The 25,540-nt window shown below is 46.7% G+C and overlaps 1 protein-coding gene across 2 annotated transcripts in view; it reads left to right on the top strand.

The window, feature by feature from the left end:
* The window catches only part of PLEKHA8 (pleckstrin homology domain containing A8), a 52,861-nt gene that overhangs the window by 9,210 nt on the left and 18,111 nt on the right, over positions 1–25,540 (top strand). For both annotated transcript variants that reach the window (XR_002325875.2, XM_020993353.2), the window contains exons 2-7: positions 10,577–10,693; positions 12,604–12,759; positions 14,640–14,764; positions 18,518–18,676; positions 19,861–19,901; positions 25,357–25,514. Coding sequence is in view for 1 of the 2 variants with exons in the window: in XM_020993353.2 (XP_020849012.1) it covers positions 10,577–10,693; positions 12,604–12,759; positions 14,640–14,764; positions 18,518–18,676; positions 19,861–19,901; positions 25,357–25,514 (756 nt within the window). In the remaining variant the exon portion in view is untranslated. The remainder of the gene's footprint in view (positions 1–10,576; positions 10,694–12,603; positions 12,760–14,639; positions 14,765–18,517; positions 18,677–19,860; positions 19,902–25,356; positions 25,515–25,540) is intronic.

Below are 25,540 nucleotides of genomic sequence, written 5' to 3' on the forward strand. Positions count from 1 at the left end.
AGTTACAGTGAGGCAGATCTATGCTCAGAAAAACTTCCTCGAAGTTAGAACTGGCCCACAGTGAGACGTCTGTCCCTGCCTCCAAGAATAGTGAGCCTTCATCTCTTGAGGTCAGCTGCCAGAGTGGATATTATCAGGGGGCTTCCTGTTTTAGGCACACAACTTCTGAGTACCCTGGGGGGACATTCGTGCGACTCTAATTCCTCTGGTGTGGCCTCTACACTTCTCTTTGTGAAGTTGAGGCAGAGAAGGGTCACGTGAGTAACGCAGAGACCCAGGGAGCAGAGATAAAACTGAGGTTAGAAATCTAATCCTCCAGGACCAAAGGTTAAGCTCTATAGAAATGAAGAAATTCAGGGTGTTCATCCTCCAGCAGAGATTTTAGAGATGGTAGACCTACAACAGCATGGTAGAAAGAGCCTAAGATTTAGAATCAGGAGACCTGGGCTCAAGGCCAGAAACCCTTTAAAACAATGTCAAAGCAGGGGTAGAAAGGGGAGTCCGATAGCTAGGGTGGTCTCCTATGGGAGGTGGGATCCAAGCCCTGCTTTAAATCTAGTGGTTTGTGAGATGCAAGCAAGGAATGAGAGAATTCCTGGTATTTCCTGCAGAAATGGGAGTTGGAATGTCACATATAGGTCACAGCAAATTGGTCAGTTTGGGTAAAATGTAGAATATCTGACAGGGAGTAATAGGAGTCAGTCTTCAAAGGCAGGTGGGATTCAGATTGTGAAAGGTCTTAAATGCCAGAGAGAGAGAGAAGTTTGCATAGTATGGTATAGGCAATAGAGAGCCTTCTTGAGAAGGAGAGTAATGTGGTCAGCCCTGTGCTTAGGGATATCAGTTTGGCAGATGAGTAGGGGATGGATTAGAGAAACTGGAGATGAGATCAATGAGAAGCCTTTTCATAGTTCATGCAAGAAGTGATGAGGGTCTAAATCAGAGTGGTGATTTGCCCAAGGTTGTCTGGCAAAAGCAGAATTCAAACCCAGGACTCCAAAACCAGTGCTTTCCACTGCACTACAGGGGTTCCATTTTTTTGTCTTCCCCATTGGCAGTTCCTTGAGGGTAGGGGCCAGTGCTTACAGTTTCATCTGCAGCTGTAGCTCAGAAGGAAAAGGGCTGGATTGGGGCTGGTAAGGCCCTGCTTTGGTGGACCAGTCACACTGTTTAATGGCATCCTTTTTAAACAGAACGAAGCATCTGATAACGATGTGTTGGGGCTGCTCACATTTCACACGGTGGTTGGAAAAGAGGAAGGGAAAGAATAGCATTCTTGAGTCAGCACTGGGGATGACTCAGAGAAGAACTTTTTCTAAGGGAGAAAAACCAACACCTCGAATTAGAAATTGTAGTTAGAATGTGGTGGTGACTTACACAGAAAGAGATAAAGTGAAACATATTGGTCTACAATGGATATATTTCAAGGAATCATAAAAGAAAACTGCCTAGATCTCTCAGAACCAGAGGGTAAAGTGGAAATAGAACAAACCTACCAGTCACTTTCAGAAAGAAAGCCCAAAATGAAAATTCCCAGGAACATTATAGCCAAAATCTAGAGTTTCCATATTTAAAAAAAAAATACTTCAAGCAGCCAGAGAGAATCCAAGCCAGAGTCAGGATCATACAAGATTTGGCAACTTTAACTTTTAAGGAATGGAGAGCTTAGAAGGTAAAAGATATATTACAATGAAGAATAACTTACTTGTAAAAACACAGAATATAATACTAGAGTGAGGAAAATGGTCCTTTAAATAGACTTCCAGGTATTCCTGATGAAAATACCTGAGCTGCACAGAAACTTTGGAGTGCAAACCCTGAAATCAAGGGACACATAAAACAATAAGCAAGCATAAGGAAGTAAGCAAGGATAACAAAACTGCTTACATTCATGTAGAGGTAGATGACTCACATATCTGTTTGGAACCATCCCATCAGGGATCGCAGAAGGCGTCTGGTTGGACAGAAGACCTGGGAGTGGTTCTGTTATGTTTTGGTGATCTGAAAGGAAGGCTGGAAAGGGAGGGAAAAAGGAGTGCCCTGGGGGTGGGGGAAGGAAAGGAAGGCTAGGAAAGATAATCTGGTTGTGTTAGTAGAAGTCTGTATAAACTAGATGGAAGAGGTGTTGGGAAGTGGGCGGCACTTGAATCTACCTCTTCTCTGAACTGGTCAAAGGAAAGAACGTGTACACATTTGGATGCAGAAATACATTTCACTCAATAAGGAAACAGGATGGAAAGAGGAGAAGGGACAGGAGAGAATTAGAAGGTTAGATTGAGGGAGAAATTAGTCTTAAGGAAAACAAACTCTCAACTAAGAATACCCAAAAATATTTATAGCAGCTCTGTGTGTGTGTGTGTGTGTGTGTGTGTGTGTGTGTGTGTGTGTGTTGGCAAAGAACTTAAAACTGAAAGGCTTGCCTGTAGGTTGGGGAATGGCTGAGCAAGTTATAGCATATGAATGTGATGGGATACTGTTGTGCTATAAGAAATGATGAAGGGTGTGTTTCAGAAAACTCTGGGAAGATTTGTATAAACTGATGCAAAATGAAGTAAGCAGAAGCAGGAAATTAAATTGCATTATAACAACAATATTGTAAAGACAAACAACTTTGAAACACTTAGGAACTGTTATTAGTGCAAAAACTAAGCACAATTCGCAGGATTTCTGTTGGAACTTGCTACCTACCTTTGGATAGAGAGGTAAAGGAGTCAGAATACAGGTTGAGACCTATTTTTTTTGGAGCTGGCAATACAGGATTTTTTTTTTTGCTTGACTATACATGTTTGTAACAGGAATTTTGTTTTTCTCTCTTTTGCCGCGGAGCAGGAGGAGGTAGGAGAAAGAGAAGGTAGATTTTTGTTGATTATTTTAAATGCGTTTTTTTTTTAAAAGAAGAAATGTTGTAGGACCTCAGTTGTATTAGTGACTGAGACCATTTAGAGAAAGTAAGTGGGTTCTATGAACAGTTGAAGGCTGAAGTGGAAGATTAGAAGGGGCATAGGCTTTGTACAAGCTAAGTCACAGCGAGAACAGCCCTCTAGGGGTGTGTGTAGATGGTGGGGAGAGATTGAGCAGAGTTGGGGCTGCTAAAAACCACTCAGGGGCTGCTGCTGATCAAACTGGAAACTGAGCTGTGATGGCACAAAGAGGCACAAGCTTTCATGGTCACTTTAACGTTCACTCTCAGCTCGGTAAATATTTAAGCAACAACGTGAAACTTCCAGCAAACAATACACGTGATGGTAAGGATTGGGATGACTTAGTCTTTGTTCAGACTTGTCTTCCTGCCAGTAATGCTCCTCTCTCCTCTCCGTCCGTCTGAATTCTCCCTGTCCTCACAGCCTCACATCAAGCCCCGCCTCCTCGGAGTCTTCCACCTCCTCCTCTCTACCTGTTCAGTTCTGGCCCATCTTTACAAGGTGGGCATCATCTCCTCCTGCCTTAGAGAAGGAGGGAAAGGCAGGAGTCATGACTCTGGGCAGCAGGCCAGGCTGCCTGCTGGAGAGGGATTCTGCTTGTGGATTTTTAAGGATGACTTTTAGAAACTCCTTCCCTGGCCCTGTTATGAAAGTAATTGGTAGCTTTCATCCTTGGTGGTTTGGTCCGGGCTAAAGAGCCTTCCTCCTAATCTTGGCCTTTTCTTCGTGGCCAAGACCATCGAGGCCGGGACGTCAGCCGTTTGGCTTCCCTGTAGAAGGAGGAAGGTGTCCCAAGTGCAGACCCTCTACTTTTTATCTCTTGTGTCATATCCACAGAACCTGAAGATGAGTCTTAAGCCAGGAAGTTGCCCCTCTGCCCTCTGTGCCAGCTTCCTTGTATGAGTCATTCCCGATTCAGGCAGCGCCAGCCCTTGCCATCCGTATGTGGTGTCCTGATACCCATCCGTTCTGCGCTTAAATCCAGGAAGAGTTCAGCAGGTTCTCACTGCCCCTTGATCTGTTCCCTGAAATGTTTAATGAGAGATGTTTCTACTCCATATTTCCAGAATGCTGTGGAATTAACTAGTAGGCTGGCTTCTGCCAGCCCCGATCAGGAAAGATGCTAATCCTGTCCCTGGAGGTTTTTGCAAATGCTTTTCCTCTCTAGAGCCACGAGTTGGGAAGGAGCCGCAGAGGCCCAAGAGTCCAGCTTAGCCCTCAACTGTAATGGGAAGATCCCTGACAAGTGGCCCCCCGCCTTATTTGAAGGGCCCCCTCCAGCGGGGTGCTCCCTGCGTCCTGAGCAGCCCAACCTACTTCTGGGAAGCTCTCTTTGTGAACACAGTTTTTCTTACATGCATAGGAGGATTTGCCTCTTTTTGTAATTTCAGTCAGTCATTAAGCATTTATTAAGCACCTAAGAGGTGCCAGGCATTGTGCTAAGCACTGGGATGCCGTGAAATGGAAAAGGCAGTCCTTGCCCTGAAGCCTTACCATCCAATGGGAGAGGCAACATGCAAACAATTGAAGAAATAGAGGGATCAACTGGAGAGAATCTCAGAGAGGACTCACGAGCGTTAAAGGGGATGAGGAAAGGCTTCCTGTAAAAGGTGGGATTTTAGCCAGGGACCAGGCATGGGGCATAGCCAGTGGAAATGCCTGGGGTCTGGAGACGAGCATCCTCCTCTAGAGAACAGCTGTCTAAATCCTCCAATGGCTGTGGGGCTTCTCTCCCTTGCCTTTTGGAGACCAAACATCCCGTTCCTTGGATGACCTGATCTCTGGTCCTCCGTCCATCCTGGTCATGTTTCTCTGTGTCCTTCCTCAGACATGATGTCTAAAACCAGACATCACAATCCCTCAGCATCACCCATCTTAAGCATTCAAGACTTAGTGTTGGAGACTGGCGATGGAGGCCCAGGGGAGAGAGCGCTGCGCCTGAAGTTAGGAAGTCCTGAGTCCAAAGCCAACCTAGTTGTGTGACCCTGGGCAAGTCACTGAACCCCCATCTGCCTCAGTTTCCTCAACTGTAAAATGAGGATAATAACAGCACCTCCCTCTCAGGGTTGTTGTGAGAATCCAGTGAGATAACGTTTGTGAAGTGTTTTACAAACCGTAAAGACTTGTATAAACGCTAGCTACTATTATCGTTATTATTGTGGTTTGTTACTAATGGACTCTAGATTTCTGATGAGCAGCCCTAATGGGGCTGTTTCCTAGTCCCAGTCAGGAAGAGCGGGGCTCGAGTCCTGTTTAAACTCCTCTCACCCTCTAATGAGTGTTCTTGTACAGACCTGAGATGATATCTAAAAACAAACAAACCAAAGCATTGTAGACAGTCTGGTTGCAGACCCAGCTTCCCTATCACTCTCTTGCGGTCTGACCTCTTAGAACGATCAGGGCAAGTTTTAAGGCTTAGGTTGCATTTCTCATTTGATTCTCATGATAGCCCTGTGAGCTAAGTGCTTTATTATCCCTCTATTACAGAAGGAAACCGAGGCAGGCAGAGAGAGGTTAAGTGACTTGTCCAGGGTCACCTAACTGTGTTGAGGCCAGATTGGAACTCAGGACTTCCTGACTCCAATACTCTCTGTCACATCATGCCCTCTTCCTGACCTGGTTAGACGCCTTCTGGAAACATTTCTGAGATCCTGGTTTCTTTGAGTAGGGGGCTTACCAAGAGGGAAAATGAGAAGAGTGCTGGCTCATCTTGGATCCTCCCTGGGCAGCCTCAGTTTCCTCATCTGTGAAATGAAGGTGTCAGCTGTGGCTGGCCTCTGCAGATCCCTGGATTCCTGTGATTCCATCAATCCCAGGTAGCAGGTGGGCAAGGACAGAAGGGGAGCCCTGAGCCCTGTCTGCCCAAGATGGGGCAGTACAGACCCCTAAACATGCAGCATCTCGTCCAGCTAAAGCACCGAGCGGGGATTTAAAAACTTTTAAAACACTCTGGTCCTGTCTTCAGGGAGCTTCCAATCTCCTGTGTCCTTCCAGGGACCCTCTCTGCTTTCCTACCCACCTCACTCCTCCTGCCATGGGTACTGCCATTTCCACACACTGCACACTGCCCGATCCTCTCCTCACGCTCAATGCCTGCTGTTTCCCTTACACACCTGAACCTGACTGTCCTCTTTGTGGCCTGTGTCTGCTCCCTACCTTTGAAAGCCTCTCCCCTCTCCAACACACACCTGGGATTTCAGCCCTCTGATTCACACAAACACACACACACACACACACACACACACACACACACACACACACACCCCTCCCCTCCCACACCGTGTGTCCTCCACTCCCCTCTGTGTTCATGCTTATACTGTTGCCCACTCCCATTTTCTTTAAAAACCCCCTTGACCATCCCTTTATCAACCAGGGGTAGCCCCTAGACCACCATTTATGGGTTTTGTCAACATATTTCAAGCCACGAAGTGTCCTGTGGCCCTGTTAGTTTGAAGAAATTGTAGTCTTTATCAGAGATCATAGGTTTGTAGGCCTAAAGCTAGAAGGTACCTTGAGCTCTCATATTATAGATGAGGAAACTGAGGCCCGTAGAGATTAAGTGACTTGCCCAAGGTCACCTAGGGAAAACGTTATCAGTGACAGGATTTGAACCTGGGACTTGCTCCTTTCACTGTATTAAACTCAGAGAATTTAGGGTTCTTGTGGGTGGGTGGGAGGCAGCAGGGGAGGTGACAGACTTTTCTCCCAGGAGCTCTTCAAGTCCATTTGGTTCTAGGAGACAGGGCTGAGACTGTGAAGCATTTGGGAAATTCTTTGGGGTCTGGAGTTAAATTTTACTAATATCTTTTTCTTCTATGAAACGTTATACTCTTAAAGGTGCTTTTATGCACATCTTTTACCCCCATACCAGTTCTGTGGGTGCTCAAGCTGGGAAGAGAGGTGAGGGGGTGGGGGGATCGTGGTGTCTTCGTCTCATAGATGATGAGATGTAGGCCCAGAAAGGCTTGGTAACTGTGGCATTATCACCCAGCTAAGTGTTTTTGTTTGTTTGTTTTTTGTTTTTCAGTGAGGCAGTTGGTGTTAAGTGACTTGCCCAGAGTCACACAGCTAGGAAGCATTATGTGTCTGAGGCCGGGTTTGAACTCAGGTCCTCCTGACTCCAGTTCTATCCACTATGCCACCTAGCTGCCCCCAGCTAAGTTTTTGTCGGAGCCAAGACTAGAACTCAAGTCTTCTCATCCCTAGCCCGGGCTTGATTTCTCTCTGCCCCACCTGGCCGTTAAAACTTTGTTGGAGATAGAGGGGGAGGTTGTGGAGAGAATGCTTAACGTGGAGGCAGGAAGATCTGGCTTTGAATTCCACCTCTGACACTCACTAGCCAGGCCTCAGGCCACTCTCTGAGTAAGATGGGGACTCAATTGTGAGTTGATAGAGTGGATAGAAATCTGAGATGCCATTCAAGCTCTTATGAGGTACCCACCCACTCTGTGAAAGGCTCCAGGCAACCTCAAGAAAGTGCTGAAAGATCCACGCTCCTGGCCTGTCTGGTTTCTTTTTGTCACTGAGAGTGAAATTTAGAATTTGTATGGAATTGTAGTGGAGGCCTTTTTGGTCCTGGTGCTGAGCCAGGCTGTTGGCCCTTGTCCAGGGCCCTGCCTCCTAAATCCCACCTTTTTTCAACCAGAAGCCTTTCAGGAAATGGCCCAGGGCCAGTTTGTTCAGTGGGACTTTGTGTGAGATGGAGCCCCAGGGGCCATTGGCCTCTGTGAACTTTGTCAGCTTCCCTGAGTACCAGGTGTCTTGGAAGGGATGGAGACCTGTGCTTTTAACTCCAAGGAGGGCTCCTTTCACTGCTTGCTACATTTCTGAGATTACTGAGGCTCAGTCCAGTCTCCCAGGCTCTCTGTAATTCTGGCCCTTCTCCGTTTCCTTGGCTTCCCTTAAAAGCAGCCCAAATGCTACCTGCTGTGGGAGACCTTTCCCTTCCCTGCCCTTCTTCCCCACTCCTCAAAGATTAACCTTCCAGTGATTTTGTATGCACTTTGCTAATTATGTTGTCTTTTCATTGAAATGTGAGATTCCTAGTAGGTGCTTAATAAATGCTTATGAATTGAAGGTTGTTAGAAGTGGGCCTTTCCAATACTCACACCAGGTGTGAGTATTAGTGTAGCCTTGCCCTCTCTCCTGCTCCCTCTCCTCTTTCCACGTCCTCTCTAGCTGCTTCCATCAGCCCCCATGGATAAATGATCACTGCAGGGCTGCCCACATCTATAGACACAGCTCTGATCTCTTTCCTCACCTTCAGCCCCAAACTGTCAACTGTCCACCTCCCTTCTGTGCCTTGATGTTCCCACAGGGTCCCAAACTCAACAGGTCAGAACCAGAATTCACTCTGTTTCCCCCCATACCCATCCTCCCTCCAGACTTTCCTGTGTTTCTTAAGAAGACTGTTAGCCTCAGGTCTCCCAGGCTGGCCACATTACCATTATCCTTGCCCCTTGCCCCTCTTTCCCCCTCTCTCAGCACCTCTCACTTGGATTATGGTCCTGGTTCCAGGCGATGTCCTCTCCAGCTCTCCCCTGCCGTAGCTGCCCAGGTGACCCATCTAACATGCAGATTTTATCCTGTCACCCCTCTCCTCTCTGGGCCTCAGCCTGTTAAATGAAGGAGCTGGAGTCTAGCATGTCCCAAAAGCCCTAACAGGCCTAGTAATGCCCTCAGAGGCCCCTTCCTTTGTGCTGAGTGAAAGATCCCATGACCAAACTCTATGGCGTGCATTTAAAGCTCTTTGCCATCTGGTTGCAGCCCACCTTCCCGGACTTACTTAACATTCCTCCCCCTCACCCACTCTTGACAGACAATCGGCCCACTTTCCATTCTGTCTCTTCTCTCCAGGTCTTTGGTGGGGCTGCCCCCAGGCCTGGAATGCTCCTTACCTCCCTTCTGCCTCTTAGGATCCTCCATTTCCTTTCTGGTGCCTCTCAAATGAGGTTTTTCCTGCTCCCTCAGATGTTGGCATCTCCTGGCCTTGAAATCCCTTTGTATAGAGTGTGTGCGTGTAACAGATCCCTGCAGTAAGCTGCTCGCAAAGGCTGTTGTGTTAAAATGTATTGATAACTAAAGTTAAACTAACTAAGCTATAATAAATAATAATAAACTAAAATAAAACTAAAGCTAAACTGAAGTTAAAAAGTTAAAATTAATCTATCCTTCCCTCCTTTGTCCTTGGCACTGGTGGGAACCTTTAACAGATAATTTGTATGAGGATTTAGAATAGAGGGAAGACCATTATCCTTCCTAATCGACAATTAGGTGCCTCCAGCTGTCTTCTAAAATACCCAATCTCATACCCAGAATAAATATTTCAGTACGTCAGTCAGGAAACATTTAGTGCACAGAGCTGTTAGCCTGGAGCTAGGGAGATTTGAGTTCAAATCCAACCTCAGATACTTACTAGATGTGTGATCCTGGGTACGTCACTTAACCTATTTGCCTCAAGTTTCCTCATCTATAAAATGGAGATATGTTTGGAAAGACTCATCACCAGGTTAAGTGGAGTGAGGGGAGGCAGGGTTCTCCAGCACAGTATAGTCAAACTCAGATGGAAATGGGGCAGGGGAGGTGTCACTAAACTGAAGCCTTTGTGTTGACTTAGAAAACCATACATGACTATAGATTTATTTGTTTTTATTAATGCATCAGCACGTTAAAATCAGAGAGGGACTTCATTTTAATCTGTTCTGGGGCACAGTTGGGGCCAGCTGGGGGTGTGTCTGAAGCCTCTGCTCAGATACTTTTTCTCTCCTATTCACAAAGACATATATTAGAAATGTAAACAAAAGCATTTTCCCCAGATGCTTGCCAAAATACAGACTTCTCTGTCATTGCTTTTGAATGTAAAAACACTGGGGGAAGAACAGTACAGTGTAAGCTAGTTGAAGGCAAGGACTATTTATTTGCTGACCTTCCTACTTCTTTACCCAATCAAAAAGCAAGAAAATCCCTTCTAATATATGTATGTAGTCATTTATAGTATTACATATACAAATATGAATGCATATGCAAAAATCTGAGTCTCATTCTGCACCCCGAGTCTGTCCTCCCTTAGCCTCTGTTCTCATTGGCTCTGTGATCAATCATTGCACTGATCAGAGTTCCTAAGTCTTTCAGTGGTCTTTGCCTTTACGATATTGCTATATTAGAGCGTACTAGATTTACAGCATTGTACAAATTGTTCTCGTTCTGCTCACTTCACTTTGCATCAGTTCATACAAGTCTTCCCAAGTTTCTCTGAAGCCAACCCCTCCATCATTTCATATAGCACAGTAATATGTACTGTGACTTGTTCAGCCATTCCCCAGTTGATGAGCAGCTCCCCAGGTTTCACTTCTTTGCCACCACAGAAAGAGCCACCATAATGTTGTTTTGTGTGTAAAGATGATCTATATCTTTGGAACCCTGGAGCCGAGCCCTGGGCTTCCATGCTTAGTAGGAAGTTGACAAAGCTTCAGGTTGAGTGGGCTTCAGCAAAGACTGGCTACTTCTGTGCCTCATGGTGTGGGGGTAGAGGAGAAGGCTCTGACATGGAAGGCCGGGGTTCACATCTGGCCTCTGGAATAACAGATGTCCAAGGAAAGCTCTCGCTTGCACAGGATGGGCACAGCATGGCAGAAACCTCCTGGTTCTCATTGCAGGTTGGCAGCCTCGGTGGTTTCTTCTCTGTGGGGGGATATTATCTTATTATGACTCCCCCGAAGACGCGTGGAAGGGCTGCAAAGGAAGCATCCAAATGGCGGTCTGTGAAATTCAAGGTGAGGCGGTATCCCAGTAACCCACGGGAGCTGGCCGTGGTACCCGAGGAGTCCGTTGAAATGCTGGGCTCTGTTATTCTCTGCTGGTGCCTTTCTGGTGTAGGCTGAGGTGTGTGTTTATATACACTCACAGAATGAATTCTAGGCACTTAGCAGGACAAAGCAAACTTCTAACAGCACATATGTGTCTGTGTATTACACACATAATACAGGGATGTATTTGTGCTTTTATGTGCATACACACTATATATACATGGTGTGTGTGTGTGTGTATATATATATATATATATATATGGATATGTTGTGTAAATACACTATTGTTTATATGTGTGTGTGTGTGTGTGTGTGTGTGTGTGTGTGTATATATATATATATATATGTAAATATATACATATCTTATGTGTGTTTCCCACATTATTTAGGCTTTAATATTTGCTAAGCACTCTACATAGTTTGCTCATTTATCTATGAATATTAAAGGCATTTGGGTATCATAGAAGATTGAGCACTGGACCTTGGGCTCAAAGCCTGCCTCAGACACCTCCTAGTTGTGTGACCCTAGGGAAGCTTCTTATAAGCCTCAGTTTCCTCATCTGTAAAGGGGGATAATAATAGGATCTGCATCACTTGGCTATTTTGAGGATCAAATGAGTTTATATATATATATGTATATATATATAGGTCCTTTGCAAATCTTAAAGTGTTATATAAACTCTAGTAATCATTATAATGTGTGTATTTTTGTTTGTTTTTATTTTTGTTTTTGTTTTGGTGAAGCAATCAGGGTTATCTGACTTGCCCAGGGTCACACAGCTAGTAAGTGTCAAGTATCTGAGGCCAGTGCTCTATCTGCTGCGCCACCTGGCTACCACTAGTAATCATTATTATGACAAAGAATATCTCACTCTTGTCTCTTCTCCCCAACGCCCAGCACAGCGCCAAGCATATAGTAGACACTTAGCATCTACTTGTTGATTTGATTTTCACATATTAATTAAATTTACTAATTATATTATTCTATTAAATATCCTGTTCTAATTATTAATATTAGATATTCTAATAATAATATCAATAAATATTGTTGAAGGAATGAACCAAAAAAAACAGGAAAACCCTCATACCCACCCCCCCTCCCTCCCATCATATAGCTTGGCTTCAGCAACCTGGAACATGCCCAAATGTTTAAGGTTCCTGAGTACCTGAGAAATACTGAGGAGTCTGGGGAGTTGTTTGCCTCGTGAATGAGCCCTCAAGAACACCCCTGTTGGGGTTTGCTTCTCCTGGGAAGTAGAAAAGGAAACATAATTTGCTCATAGCTTTATTACCCACCCCACCCCACCCTCAGGTACTAATGCCAGTCCCCCAACAGATCATCAAAGAAATCCCCAAAATGGGCTTAAAGTGTTCCCCAGTGTCTCAGCTGACTGGTATCCTTGCTTTTGGCTTTAAGATATTTGCATGTGCATAGAGGAGACTGAAATCTAACCTTTGGATGAAGTGCCTATGAGGAAAATCCATTTTTTTTTCTTGGAGTCTCCTTCAGACCAGTTAATGATTTCCCTGTCTTTGGAAGCCAGCTCATTCAATCCAACAATCATTTATTAAGTGCATACTATGTGCAAGGTGTGGGGATGTAAAGAGAAAAGAATGAAATGGTCCTTGCCCTCAGGGAGCTTATGTTCTACTCTCACCTCCTCCTTTTAAGTCAGAGCAGGCGCCCACAGAAGAGAAACAAGATTATGTAGGTGGTAGAAATTGGAAAATGTCAAGTTCCATCTGGTGAACGTGTCCAGTGCCCCCACCCACCTCAACGAGGACTCCCCTCTAGAAGGCTCGCTGTAAGGCTGAGACAGGAGCAGGTTGAGTAAAGTGTCCTTTTCATCTTCTGACCTCAACCTCGTGGTTCCCAGTTCACTCCGCAGATAACACCCGGATGGATCTGATCATACCTGGGGAGCAGTACTTCTACCTGAAGGCCAGAAACGTGGCAGAGAGACAGCGGTGGCTGGTGGCCCTGGGCTCAGCCAAGGCTTGCCTCACGGACAGCAGGGCCCAGAAGGAGAAAGGCGAGTACCAGACGTGGGTGTTGCTGGGGTCTTGGACCTGCTTTCTTCTCATCTCTGTGTCCCCTGTTCACTCGTCATGTCTCTTAAATTAACCATGTAGCCCCAAGTTTATGGAGTGGGTGGGGGGGGCAGCCTTCGGTTTCATTTCAAACAGAGGGCTTTCCCGTCCTAGTTCTGACTTTGTGGGTTCCCAGGTGCTTCACTGGCAGCAGCGAAGTATTAAAAGACACCTTCAGCATGTTGGGGACACCCTTCATTATCAGTGCAGGCCCTCACGACTGATATCCCCATAGCCGGCTGACCGATGATCCTTCAGCACTCTGACGATGTCATCCCCCTGCTCACGAGGCCTCTCTGGCTCCCTGTCGCCCCCGAGGCATACTGTGAAATCCCCTGTGTGGCACTGGGTGCCCCTCACCGCCTGGCTCCAGCCCATCTCTCCAGATGGATTTCAGTTTTCTTCCCCTCACACACGCCGGGTTACGGCCAAAGCAGACATCTCATCTCCTGTCCCCGTGCCTTTGCGTAGGCTGTCTGCAGTGCCTGGCACGCGCTTCCTTCTCTCTCTCCACCTTCCGGAGCTGCTAGCTTCCTTCAGCACTTGGCTCAGAGACTACTTCTCCCCACCTCTCACCCCCACCCTGCCCCACTAATGACTGTTTTGTATCGACTAACTTGTGTATGTGTTGTATTCCCCACCTACAACAGACTGTAGGCGTCTTGAGGGTGAGAACTGTTTAGGTCTTTTTCTTTGTGTTCCTAGTCTGGCGCCTAGCATATAGCAGGCACTTCATAAATGCTTGCTCTTGGGGAAAGAATGGCATTTGTCAATAATGGGCCTCGGCCCGAGCACAGCGAGAGGGCGGAGTCAGCCCAGAAAGAGCCCATCATTAACCTTCCCCAGGACACGTTGGGCTAGCTCTCATTCCAGAGTGGAGTCTAGGTGGCTCGTGATGGTGGGAGGTCACTGAACGTCTTTCCCTGCGGTTCTCAAAGCATTTTTTGGGCATGTGAATGACAGTGTTCCCATTTTACAGGTAGGGAAGCTGAGGCTTGGGGTGGCTGAGTTAAGACCAGCACTTTGACTCTTCCTTACAATAAGCACAAGGCCATCCCCACTGCCTTCTTCTACATGATGACCATTGTCAGGCAGGCCCTACATTACTCTAGCTTAGACCTGGGATCAGATTTCCAAATAAATCAGTCAATAAGGTCTAGGTGGACAAAGGCTTGGAGCAATCTTTCTCTGTTCTCCTGACCTCCCTTGGAGGAGCTGGAGATCTTGACTGGAAGGGTCCTTGGAGGCCATCCAGCTCCCACATTTTACAGATGAGGAAACTGAGGCCCAATGACTTAGGACCTGGAAAGGGCCTCAGAGGCCACCCAGTCTAGCACCCACATTTTGCTGATGAGGAAACTGAGGCCCATGGAGGTCACGGAGGCACCAAGTGTCAGAAGCATAAGATCCAGCCACCATGAGGCTTTTCCACAGTCTTTCTCTTCCACCTGTAGCTGAGAGAAGCCACTCTGTGGTCAGAGCCTTGAGAACTTGGCTTTATGTGCTTATTCATTCATTGATTTAGAAGCATTTTAGATCAGGTATTCTTATCTGTTCTGTGTCCCAGCCTCCATGGTCAGGCTGGTGAAGCCCCTGCTCAGAATAGTGTTTTTAAATGCATAAAATGAAATATGCAGGAGCACAAAAGGAACCCCTCTTACTGAAATTCTGTGTCCAGATACTAAAGAAGCAAGTTCACTGGCCTTGGGTTAAGAGCCTTGTTGTAGGGGCTTGGCCTTGGCCATGAATTGCCTCCTTGTCTGACCTTGGCTCGACCCGTTACTCCTTCCTCAGACTCATGGCTGCTTCTTCTTCCCATTAGAGTTCACTGAAAACACGGAGACCTTGAAAACCAAGATGTCGGAGCTCAGGCTGTACTGTGACCTCCTCGTGCAGCAGGTGAACAGAACAAAAGAAGCCACAGCGGCCAGCGTGGGGGACGTGAAGGTAGGATGACCTCACTGGCCGCTGGGAGGGAGGCGCGTCCCCTCAGAATGATGCCGCTAACCAGCCAGGACGGAAGGTGTAGCCACCCCTTCCCTGTGTATGGCAGATCTCAGCCTCCCTCTGAGTGAGCTGGGGCAGGGGGTGGCCCTGTCTTCCAGGGAAGAAGGCGGAGGCGAGGTTTGAATGATGTAACCAGTAGTAACAATGGTATATTACGTATTCTCGGTATTGTTATTAATATATAGTTATATGTGTTTATTAGTGTATAACATTTATTAACCCATGGTAATTATTATATAATTATTAACATAATTGTGTTGTTAATATAGTAGTAGAACACAATTATTATAATAACTAGTGTTTACTTAGTGTCTACCATGTGCTGGACACTGTCTATACAGAGCATAGATTGTTAACAAGAGCAAACCGACCTCTGACCTACGGGTGGCTGGAGCCACACAGAGCAGGCCAGAGACAGGAGAGTCAGGAAGCAAACCGAAGTTTAATTTCAAAGCGAGGGGAATGGCTTACAAGCAAAGACACCTGTGCCGGAGCCCTGCGTCTAGTGGGGGGACCCGAGGCAGTGTGGGGAGATCTCTATACTTATACCTAGGGTTGCGCAGTGAGCTATAGCCCTGACAATGAGAGGTAACAGCAACAGTGAGGCAAGCCTGATTCGTAGCAGGGCTTCATGACTAGAACTTGTCTGAGCTCAGAGAACACTCGATGCTGGTCAAAGCAATACAATAATTCCATGATTTTTCTGGAGGATGAGATCACGAAGAGGGTGAGCGCAAAGGATTGTTGTGACGCCAAGCTCAGGGCACAGCTTGCCTGCTGGGCCTTAGCTCTGGAAAACAGGGTGTCTCCTAATATCTTGACAAGATAATTAATAAATGTACAGATAAAACATTGATTAGCCATTTTGTATGTGCCAGGTCACTTGTGGTCCACGTGAAATATGAACCAGGGCCTTATTTAATTCCCTGCCATCAAGGGGCTAACCCTTTAAAGAGGGAGAGGAAATATGATGGCCAAGGGAAAGAAAACTGGACTTAAGAGTCAGGAAGACCTGAGTTCAAATGTTGCCTTGGACACTTACTCAGTGTGTGATCCTGGGAAAGTCTTGGGCTTCCGTTTCATTTGTAAAATGAGAATTGGGCTGAAAGGCATCTGAGGTCCCTTCCAGCCCTGGTCCTGTGATCCCATCGAGAACAGGCACCGAACGTGTTAAAAACAGTCTTTCAGTGTGAGGGAGAAGTTTAAGAAGAGTGGGGAGAGGGTAAGGATTGTGAGAGCAGAAGCAAAGATCGGAGAGGACTGACCCGTCAAGGAAAATTGGGGTTTTGACTCAAGAATTGATCCATTAAAGGGTCTGCCACTTTCCCCTCACTTTTTCTCCTTGAGGAGCCTCACCGGCTTTGCCAAAGACTTTGCTCACACTCTTTGTCGCTGTGTTTTGCCTTTAAAATTCCCTGCTCACACTGAATCCTGATTAACACAACCAGACCAGCCGTTGTCACAGGCTCTTTCTGGGAAGAGATCAGCCCTGCCATGTAGGTGATACAGCCCTCGTCGTCACTTTTTTACGTCTGAGGGGATCACACTGTTCTGTTTCACTGATCACATTGCCATTCATTCTAAGAGCGTTTACTAGTGTCCCTTTGTTTTTATACGTGATGCAGGTGCTGGACGGGGAATAACATTCAGGCATCTCTTGTTCTGGCTTTTTTTGGCCTGCCTTTCTGCCCACGCTAATTTCACACACCTTGCCTTCGTGCACCCTCTAGGCAAGCCAAATTGACTTGCCTGGATGGGGCGTCCAGTCTCTTACCACCAAGCCTTTGCCTAGGCTGTGGCCCCTTCTGGGAATGCCCTCCCCCACCTCCCCTTAGAATCAGCTCCTTCGGCTCCCTGCACGAGGTTTGTATTGTTAGTACTTGCTTCTCTTCCCTTCTGCTTCGGCCCCTCCTCCCAGTGGATGGGAGCGAGAGGGCAGGAGCTGTTTTCTGTGTCTTGTAGCTTCGGTGCCTCCAGTGGGGCCTTCGCTTAGTAGGTGTTTCATAAATGTTTGTTGGGTTGGAATTTCAGTTCACAGACTCACAGATTTAGGGCTAGAAGGGACTTCAGAGGCATCTGGGGCCCCTGACTCTAAGGATGAGGAAAGAGACCAAAGGAGGCCCAAGGTCACCCAGGTCTAAAGGGACTAGAGCAGGATTTGAACCCAGGTCCTCAGACTCAGGAGCCCACTTCTTTCCGTGGTCCCATGAGCACTCGAGGCATGTAACCTAGGATGGATGACAGACAGTAGTGGAGACAGAACAACACCTGTGAAAGCCTCCAACGTGACGTCAGTGTGCCATCCTTCGTAGAGGGCAGCATGTGACGAGGGACTGTGTACTCAGCCTCACTCAGTTCCGTTTGGGCTCAGTGGCAGGTGCTGAATCCTCTGGCTCGGCAGGGGCGAGGGGGAGCCCGGAGAACTCAGAGCATGGCCTTGGCCTCATTAGCACAAGCCTCTCGTCCATCATGGGCCAGAAGTGGCCGGACAAGTCGCTTAATGTAAACGTTAAGACACAGCATTCGTCGGGGTAAATGGATAGGGTGCATTGTGCCGGGTTCGTGACCACATCGGCGCGAAGGGCAAAAACCCCATTTGGAAAAAGATAATGTGATGCAAGTGGTTTTTAAAGGCGTTAGGAAAATCTGGAAAGGAGAAGTCCAGAGGATGGGGGTCCTTCCCATCCCACGAGCCAGCCGGCGACCCTGGGAAGGAGACTTTCCTTCCTCCTCCCACTCAATCTTCCTGCCTGCTCTCTATGAATTAGCGCCAGTGTCCCCCATCTCCACCTTGTTTGTACTGTTGTGACTGTGAGCTCCTGAGAGCAGAGCCTGTCTTTAGCCTTTCTTTGTATCTGCAGCAGGGAGGAAGGAAGAAAGGAGGGAGGGAGGGAGGAAGGAAAAGAGAAGGAAGGGAGGGAGGGAGGAAAGAGGGAAAGAAGAAGGAAAGGAGGAAGAAGAGAGGGAGGGAGGAAAGAAAGGAGGGAACGAGACAAAGGAAGAGGGAGGGAGGATTTATTAAGCACCCATTGTGCTAAGCACTGTACAGATAGCTCATTTCACAGCAACCCTGGGAGGTAGATGTTATTTTCATCTGCATTTTACATTTGAGTAAACTGAGGCAGACCGAGGTTAAGTGACTTGCCTGGGGGTCACACAGCTACTGAGTGTCTGAGGCTGGATTTGAACTCACTTCTTCCTGACTCCAGCACCACTGCCCTGTCCACTGCGCCACCTAGCTGCCTCTCTTAGCTTATAGTAGGTGCCTGGCATATAGTAGGTGCTTAATAAATGCTTGTTGACTGACTGATCTCAGTTTCCTCACCTGTAAAATGAGGGATTTGGCCTGGAAGACCTCCAAGGTCCGTCCCAGCTCTAAATCAGTGACGCGTAATGCCTCTCAGTTTCCATCATGAGCCAAGTTCCCTCCTTAAGTCTGCCAGCCCTCGAACCCCCTGCAGTTGCTGCAGGCTCCGTCCTGGTTTGTGGGTGTATTAGAGGTCACGACTTAACAGACTTGTATGTGATTGACTGACAGCTCTGACTGAGCCATTCTTACGTTTCCATGGTCAGACAGTGTGGCGTCACCCAACAAAGTGGCGGCCTCTGCCTGTCTGCCCTCCGTCTCACGGTCAGCACCAGACTGTCCAGCTTGGCAGAGTAAAGGTGTCTCCCTCTCTGGTTCTTCCCTAGGAGGGGATCGACGTGGGCACTCTGCTGAAGTCAACCTGCAACACTTTTCTGAAGACACTGGAAGAATGTATGCAGGTTGCGAATGCGGCCTTCACATCAGAGCTGCTGTACCGGACCCCCCCGGGCTCCCCCCAGCTGGCGGTGCTCAAGCCCAGTAAGGTGAGGCGACACCGTTGGCGGGAGGGGGCTCACCTCTACTGGCTGCAGTGGGTGAGGAGAGTACACCGGACTTAGTTTGAAGTGGTGTTTTGAGGGTGGGTCCCCAGCACCCTTTGTAGGGAGAGGCTGAGCAGGCTTTCCTTTCCAGTCTTTTTACGTTTGCCTCCGCTCCCTCACACTAGGATAAGGCTCACTAGCCGATTTGCTATTTCTCCCACATGGCAGTCCATCTCCTGCCTCCATGTCTTTGTCTTGGCTGTGCCCTATGCCAGGAATGCCTTCCATCGCAGCCTCAGCTTTCTTCAAGGCCGCTGTAGTCACACCATCTGTGAGGGGTCTTCCCCAGTCCCCCCAGTGCTAGTCCTGTTCCTCTGAGATTATTTCCCATTTACAGTGTGTGTGTGTTGGATGTACATAATGATTTGAATGTTGTCTCCCCCTCAGGATGGGAGCTCTTTGAGGACAGACACTGTGTTTTTGTCTTTCTTTATATCCCCCGCCTGTAGCACAGCTCTGGCCGCATAGTAAGGGCTTGGTAAATGCTTATTGACCGGCTAACTTTGAGTTTTCCTCTTTAGGAGCCCCTCATTTAAATTGGGCACATTTTAGGACTCAGTCTCTGAATTGGAAGAGACATCAGAGGCCTCTGGTCCAGTGACCAAGATGCCTGACAGGCAGCCTGCAACCCCTGCCCAAAGCCTTAGGATGAGGGGCTGCCTCCCAAGGCCCCACTTGGGAGCCCTTCTGATTGGGAAGATATTTGAAACTGGGTCCGACACTGTTGGGATGGGATGGTTCAGTTGCCCAAAGGACCGCCCTCCTGTCCTCTTCCTCTTTTGGTGCCCCAGACCCCTCAGCAGCCCTCCAAGGAAGCCTGCGGACTCCTCAGAATCATGGTTTTTAATGCCCAAAATAGAATATGTAGAATTACCAAGGTGGCCAATTACATGGAGATACAATTTTCAGAATATTAAAAAAAAACCCCAAGTCTATGGACAGATCCCATGTTGAGGAACCTGTCCTGAGATGTCCTATTTGGAAAAATGACAGCTGGGGCTGGTGGCTTCTGTGACCCCCTGAGATTGCCGAGTGGGCGTCATTCTGGCCTTCCATGCTGGCCAGAGTTATGGGGCTACTGTGTTGCAAGTTGTTTGTGTGAACATTTTTTGTTTCTTCTTTTAAAGACGAAACTTCCCATCATGCCGATTCACAGTGCTCTGGAAAGGTACAGTTCTCTTTCTTTCTTTCTTTGTTGATAATAACATGAGCTGGTTACTGTTTTAATCTGTCTAGGATACGCATGACTCTGCCAGACAAAAGTTCACTTTTCAGTGAGCTTAGAACAGGGTCGCTCCCTCCTGCACCCTCTGCGCTGGTCGTTAGATTTCTCTCTGCATCTCCTTTGTGGGCAGCCTCTCGCCCACTGTGACTTTATTCCAGCAACTTTATTTCCCTCTGGTCCCATAGGGCTGTATATAGATTAGAACTTCTCCCTTGAAAAGAAATTTTAAAAAAAAAGCTTTTTTCCTTGAAGAGTTAACAATTAATTCCTGCCTACATTGGTCATAAGAAGATGCTATGAGTATGTTTATGAATTTAATTTGATAGGACAGAAGAAAAGAATCTAGACTTTTACAGAACCCTAGATTCTCTCCTGATTTGGGGTACTCTTATACATAGTTGAGGTGACGGGTACAGTGTAGTAGAAAGAATTCTGGGTTTGGATTCTGAGGATTTGGGTTTAATCCTGCTTCTGACAGATACTGTGTGACCCTGGTAAAGTCACTTAACCTCTGATGTGCGGTACAGTGTAGAATTCATATCAGATGGCTTGCCTTTTCAATGAGGACAGAGGGAGAGAATTTAGAACTCAAAATTTTTAAAAATGGATGTTAAAAATTGTTTTTACATGTAATTGGGGGGATATTAAATACTAAATAAATAATTAAAAATGAAACATAACTTCAGAAAACTAAAAATAAAATACAGTACTGTCCATAGATCTCTCAGACCGTCGGTTGGAAGGAAGGTGCTGACCTACGCTGACAGAGACTTTCTCTGCTGGGGGTTCCGTCTCTCAGTGCAGTCTTAAGTCCTGCCCTCAACCTGTCATCCACACAAACATTTCCGTGTGTTCATGTCATCTGCATATTTAATAGCACATTCCTATCTGGGACCTGAGAGGCAACTCTTCCTTTTATAAGAAAGGAAGCCGAGGCCCGGGGCAGTGAATCGCCTTTTCTGGGGTCGCACCGGTAGCAAGGCTCCAGACGGGATTGTGGGGCTAGGGGCTCTTCCATTAGACTTCCTTCCCAAGAATGGAATGGGACTGGCTTAGGGGGAAGTGAGGCCCAGTGGGAGAGGTGAGAGTTGGAAGGCAAACCGTTGCTAATTAATGTCTCTTTTCCTTGGGGGCTGGTCTGGAAAAGCTGTGAACAGCTCCAGGCCCCGTGCAGCTGGGACACAGCCCCCTCCCCTGTTTTATGTGGCATGGGAGATGCAGACATTGCCTGCCCCGGGAGGGGGACGTGGGGGGCACTAAAGAGGGCTCTTCCCAGGCGTCTTAGTCTTGTCCATCTTCATGATGGAATCCCAGAGAGCTTGGTCGGAGCACTTGGGGACTTTCTGAGCAAGTCCAGGGAAATATAAACTCCCTGAGGGCTAGGCCTGGTTTTATTCTGTCTGGGGGGGGGTGGGTCTAGTCCTTAGCCGGCACTGAAATGCCTCAAGAAGCCTTTCCTGAACCCTGACCTTAAATGCCAGGGCCTTCCTCTGAGGGGGCCCTTGGTTACCCTCGGCATTATTACCCCACAAGCTCCATGAGAGCACGGACCCGTTCCTTGTATCCTCATTGCTTAGCATAGTGCCTGGCACACAGTGGATGTTTAATAAATGCTTGTTGACTTGACTTGTGGGATTGGGTGATGGTGGGCATCTAGCATGTATTCATCACTTCTTATGTGCCAGGCACTGCATTCAGTGCCGGGCACACAGGCCCACAGCGGGCCCTGCCCTTAAGAAGTTTACTTTCTGGGCAGAGTGAAAGCAGTGACTTGCTTGAGCTCTCCTCCAAACCCCTCCAAATACTCATAAAAAATGACTCTTAACAAATTCTGAAGCAGCAGAACCCACAAAAAGACAGAGTGAAACAAATTTCCAGCCCAAGACAACCTGGATGATTGATCAGAAAGGTGTATTGCACCGGGCTGGGAGTGCAGTGCAGCGTGGGCGCGCAGGCCGCAGGGAACCTGGAGCAGGCCTCAGAGGACTGAATCATGGGCAGCTGTGGAGGTGTCCAGACTTCTCAATCCACCAATGCCAAAGACAACTTAGAAGGTCAGTGGGAAAAATCTGTTTTTTTCCATGAGAGAAGAGCTAGGTCACAGCCAGTTCCAGAATGCAGAGCGCGGGTGCCGGGGGCGGTGGCTGTGTCCTGAGCTTCAGGCCCACAGACTGAGGGGGAATCCAGTGGCTGATCAGAGAGGGATCACAGGGATCTCTTTGCCAGTACTGAGGCAGGAATCTCTTGCTTTGCCTGTGTTTGGATCTGGGCCACAGTTCTGGGCAGCGGTGCTGGGATGAGGAGGAGCGCTGGCATGGTGGAGCTTGTAGTGGCTGTGGAGAGGAACCCCTCCTCACAGTTACAGGACAGAAAGGAGTACTTGTAGTCACAGGCCAGGAAAGGAGTAAACACCTCGCCCCTTATCATACCACTTTGGAAGAACTAAAAATTTACAGGTTCTTACAAGTATCTCTGAAAACAGCTATACAAACCCCTGAAGCTTGGGACAGTACATTCTCCACATTGGAAGCAGACTCTTACCTTAACAAAGAGTTTAAAACTCAAGTAATTGGCTGGGATCATGAGCAAGCAGTGCAAAAAGAGTCAGACATATTAATCTTACTTTGGTGAAAAAAGAAGATCAATACAACCAGAAGACAACAAAGTCAAAGCTCCTACATCCAAAGCCTCCAAGAAAAATATGAATCAGTCCCAGGCCTTGGAAGAGCTCAAAAGGATTTTGAGAAGCAAGTAAGGAAGTAGAGGAAAAACTGGGAAGAGAAATGAGAGTGATGCAAGAAAATCATGAAAACAAGTCAGCTTGCTAAAGGAGACCCAAAAAAATACTGAAGAAAATAACACCTTAAAAAATAGCCTAACCCAAATGGCAAAAGAGGTCCAAAAAGCCAATGAGGAGAAGAATGCCCTAAAAAGCAAAATTGGCCAAATGGAAAAGGAAGTCCAAAAGATTACTGAAGAAAATACTTCCTTAAAAATTAGAATAGAGCAATTGGAAGATAGTGACTTTATAAGAAATCACGACACAGTGGAACAAATCCAAAAGAATGAAAAATTAGGAAACAATGTGAAATATCTCATTGGAAAAACAACTGACCTGGAAAATAGATCCAGGAGAGAGAATTTAAAAATTATTGGACTATCTGAAAGCCATGATCAAAAAAAGAGCCTAGACATCATCTTTCAAGAAATTATCAAGGAAAACTGCCCTGATATTTAGAACCAGAGGGCAAAATAGAAATTGAAAGAATCCACAGATCTCCTCCTGAAAGAGATCCCCAAAGGAAAACTCCTAGGAATATTGTAGCCAAATTCCAGAGTTCCCAGGTCAAGGAGAAAATATTACAAGCTGCCAGAAGGAAACAATTCAAGTACTGTGGAAACACAATCAGGATAACACAAGATTTAGCAGCTTCTACATTAAAGGACCGCAGGGCATCGAATATAATATTCCAGAGGGCAAAGGAGATAGGATTACAACCAAGAATCACCTACCCAGCAAAACTGAGTATAATCCTTCAGGGGGAAAAATGGTCATTCAGTGAAATAGAGGACTTTCAAGCATTCTTGATGAAAAGACCAGAGCTGAATAGAAAATTTGACTTTCAAATACAGGACTCAAGTGGAACATGAAGAGGTAAACAGGAAAGAGAAATCATAAGAGACTTATTAAGATTGAACTGTTTACATTCCTGCATGGAAAGATGATATTTATAACTCATGAGACCTTTGTCAGTATTAGGGTAGTTGGAGGAAAAAAATTATATGTATATGTATGTAGATAGATAGAAGATTAAGGGGTCATATCTGGAGAATAAAATTAAGGGATGAGAGAGGATTATACTCGGAGAAGAAGAAAGGGAGAAGTAGAATGGGGTAAATTATCTCACAAATAAAAAAACAGAAAAGAAAAGTCTCTTAGAGTGGAGGGGAAAGAGGGGAAGGTGAGAGGGAATGAGTGAATCTTATTCTCATAGGATTTCTTAAGGAATAACATACACATTCAATTGGGTATGGAAATCTGTCTTACCCTACAGGAAAATAGGAGGAGAAGGGGACAAGAGAGCAGGGGGATGATAGAGAGGAGGGCAGATTGGGAAGGGGGGTAATCAGAAGTAAGTACTTCTGAGGAGGGACAGGGTCAAAAGAAAGAATAGAATAAATGGGAGGGCAGGATAGGATTAAGGGAAATAGAGTTAGTTTTTCACAACATGTCTACTCACATGCTACTGGGAAATAAGAAATACAGGAAATGGGGTACAGAAGTCTATCCTGCCCTACAGGAAAATAGAAGGGGAAGGGGATAAGAGAAGGGGAGAGAGAGAAGAGAGGACAGACTAGGGGAAGGGATATTCAGAATGCATGCCATCTTGGGGTGGGGGGAGGGGGGATGTCACCCACAACCAGATTGTACACCGAATGGAGAGGCGTGAAATAACTTATGACATGGGCCAGGCGGAGTAGAATTACTGACCCAGTTTATAGGGAAGATCTAGACTAACTTCAGAGAGTCCTCCCCGTGAGATACTCCCCAGAACATCTGCTGAGGATGTGACAATCATGAATTTACTCCTTATCAGGATTCCCAGATTGGGCTGTAGATTCCAAGGTTTTCCCAGGCGCCTTGGCACCACCTGCATAGAGGAGTGAATATGTAAATCTAAGGTTCAAAGAGAGAGAAGGAATGTCTCAGAGACCTCTTAATCAGGAAGGAATTGGGGAGCCATACCACTTAATCAGCGAGCCCTTTTGGGTAAAAGCCTGGGCAGAGATCAAACTCTGCCTTGTATCTTAAACCCTTATCAGACTCTTAAGATCGGCCCTCAACAAGGGGAGATGGAGCAAAAATTTGGAACTCAAAAACTTGTGGAAGTGAATGTTGAAAACTAAAAATAAATACATTTATATTAAAAAAGAAAAAAGAAAAAGAAAAGTCTTTTCTATCGTTGTACCCGTGTGCACATGCCACTAGGGTGTGGTGTGCCTGCTTCTCTCAAGAAGTGTAATAAAGGCTTTCCTTCTCTCAAAAAAAAAAAAGTTTACTTTCTAATGAGAGACACAGCCATGTTCTGAGTCCCAGGCCTGATTCTACGGTGTTGTTTTTGTGATGTTCCCTGAGCCTCGATTCTCTCATCCCCCTGAGTGAGGAGAAGGGGGAGAACAGAGAAGCTCGGGCCTTCAGTGGTCCCACTGTCCTCTGGAGCCCCCGGGCCCTCACTTCCAATGGGGAGTGACAATTCCTTCCTCATCTGCTTGTGAGGATCTACCCCTGGGCTGGGGTGGGAAGGCCTTTTGTAAACTATGACAGCTCTGTGGCTCTGTTGTTATTCTCTTTGTGACCAAGTAACGGCGTTGTTGTTTGGTTTGGGGGTTTTTTTAGGCAGATAGAATTGAACAGCTGTGAAAATGGGTCCTTAAATACGGAAACGAGCAATTCCGAAGAAACCCTAATTAAAAGCAAGATCCCTTTATGTACGAAGCCTACCGAGAAGGGGAACCGCTCGTCAACTGAAGAGCATGCAGAAGATCATTTAATAGGTAAAAATAGGAAAAGTAATAGGTAA

This window comes from Phascolarctos cinereus, unplaced genomic scaffold, assembly GCF_003287225.1.
Source record: "Phascolarctos cinereus isolate Bilbo 61053 unplaced genomic scaffold, phaCin_HiC Scaffold_1;HRSCAF=81, whole genome shotgun sequence".
Taxonomy (NCBI): domain Eukaryota; kingdom Metazoa; phylum Chordata; class Mammalia; order Diprotodontia; family Phascolarctidae; genus Phascolarctos; species Phascolarctos cinereus.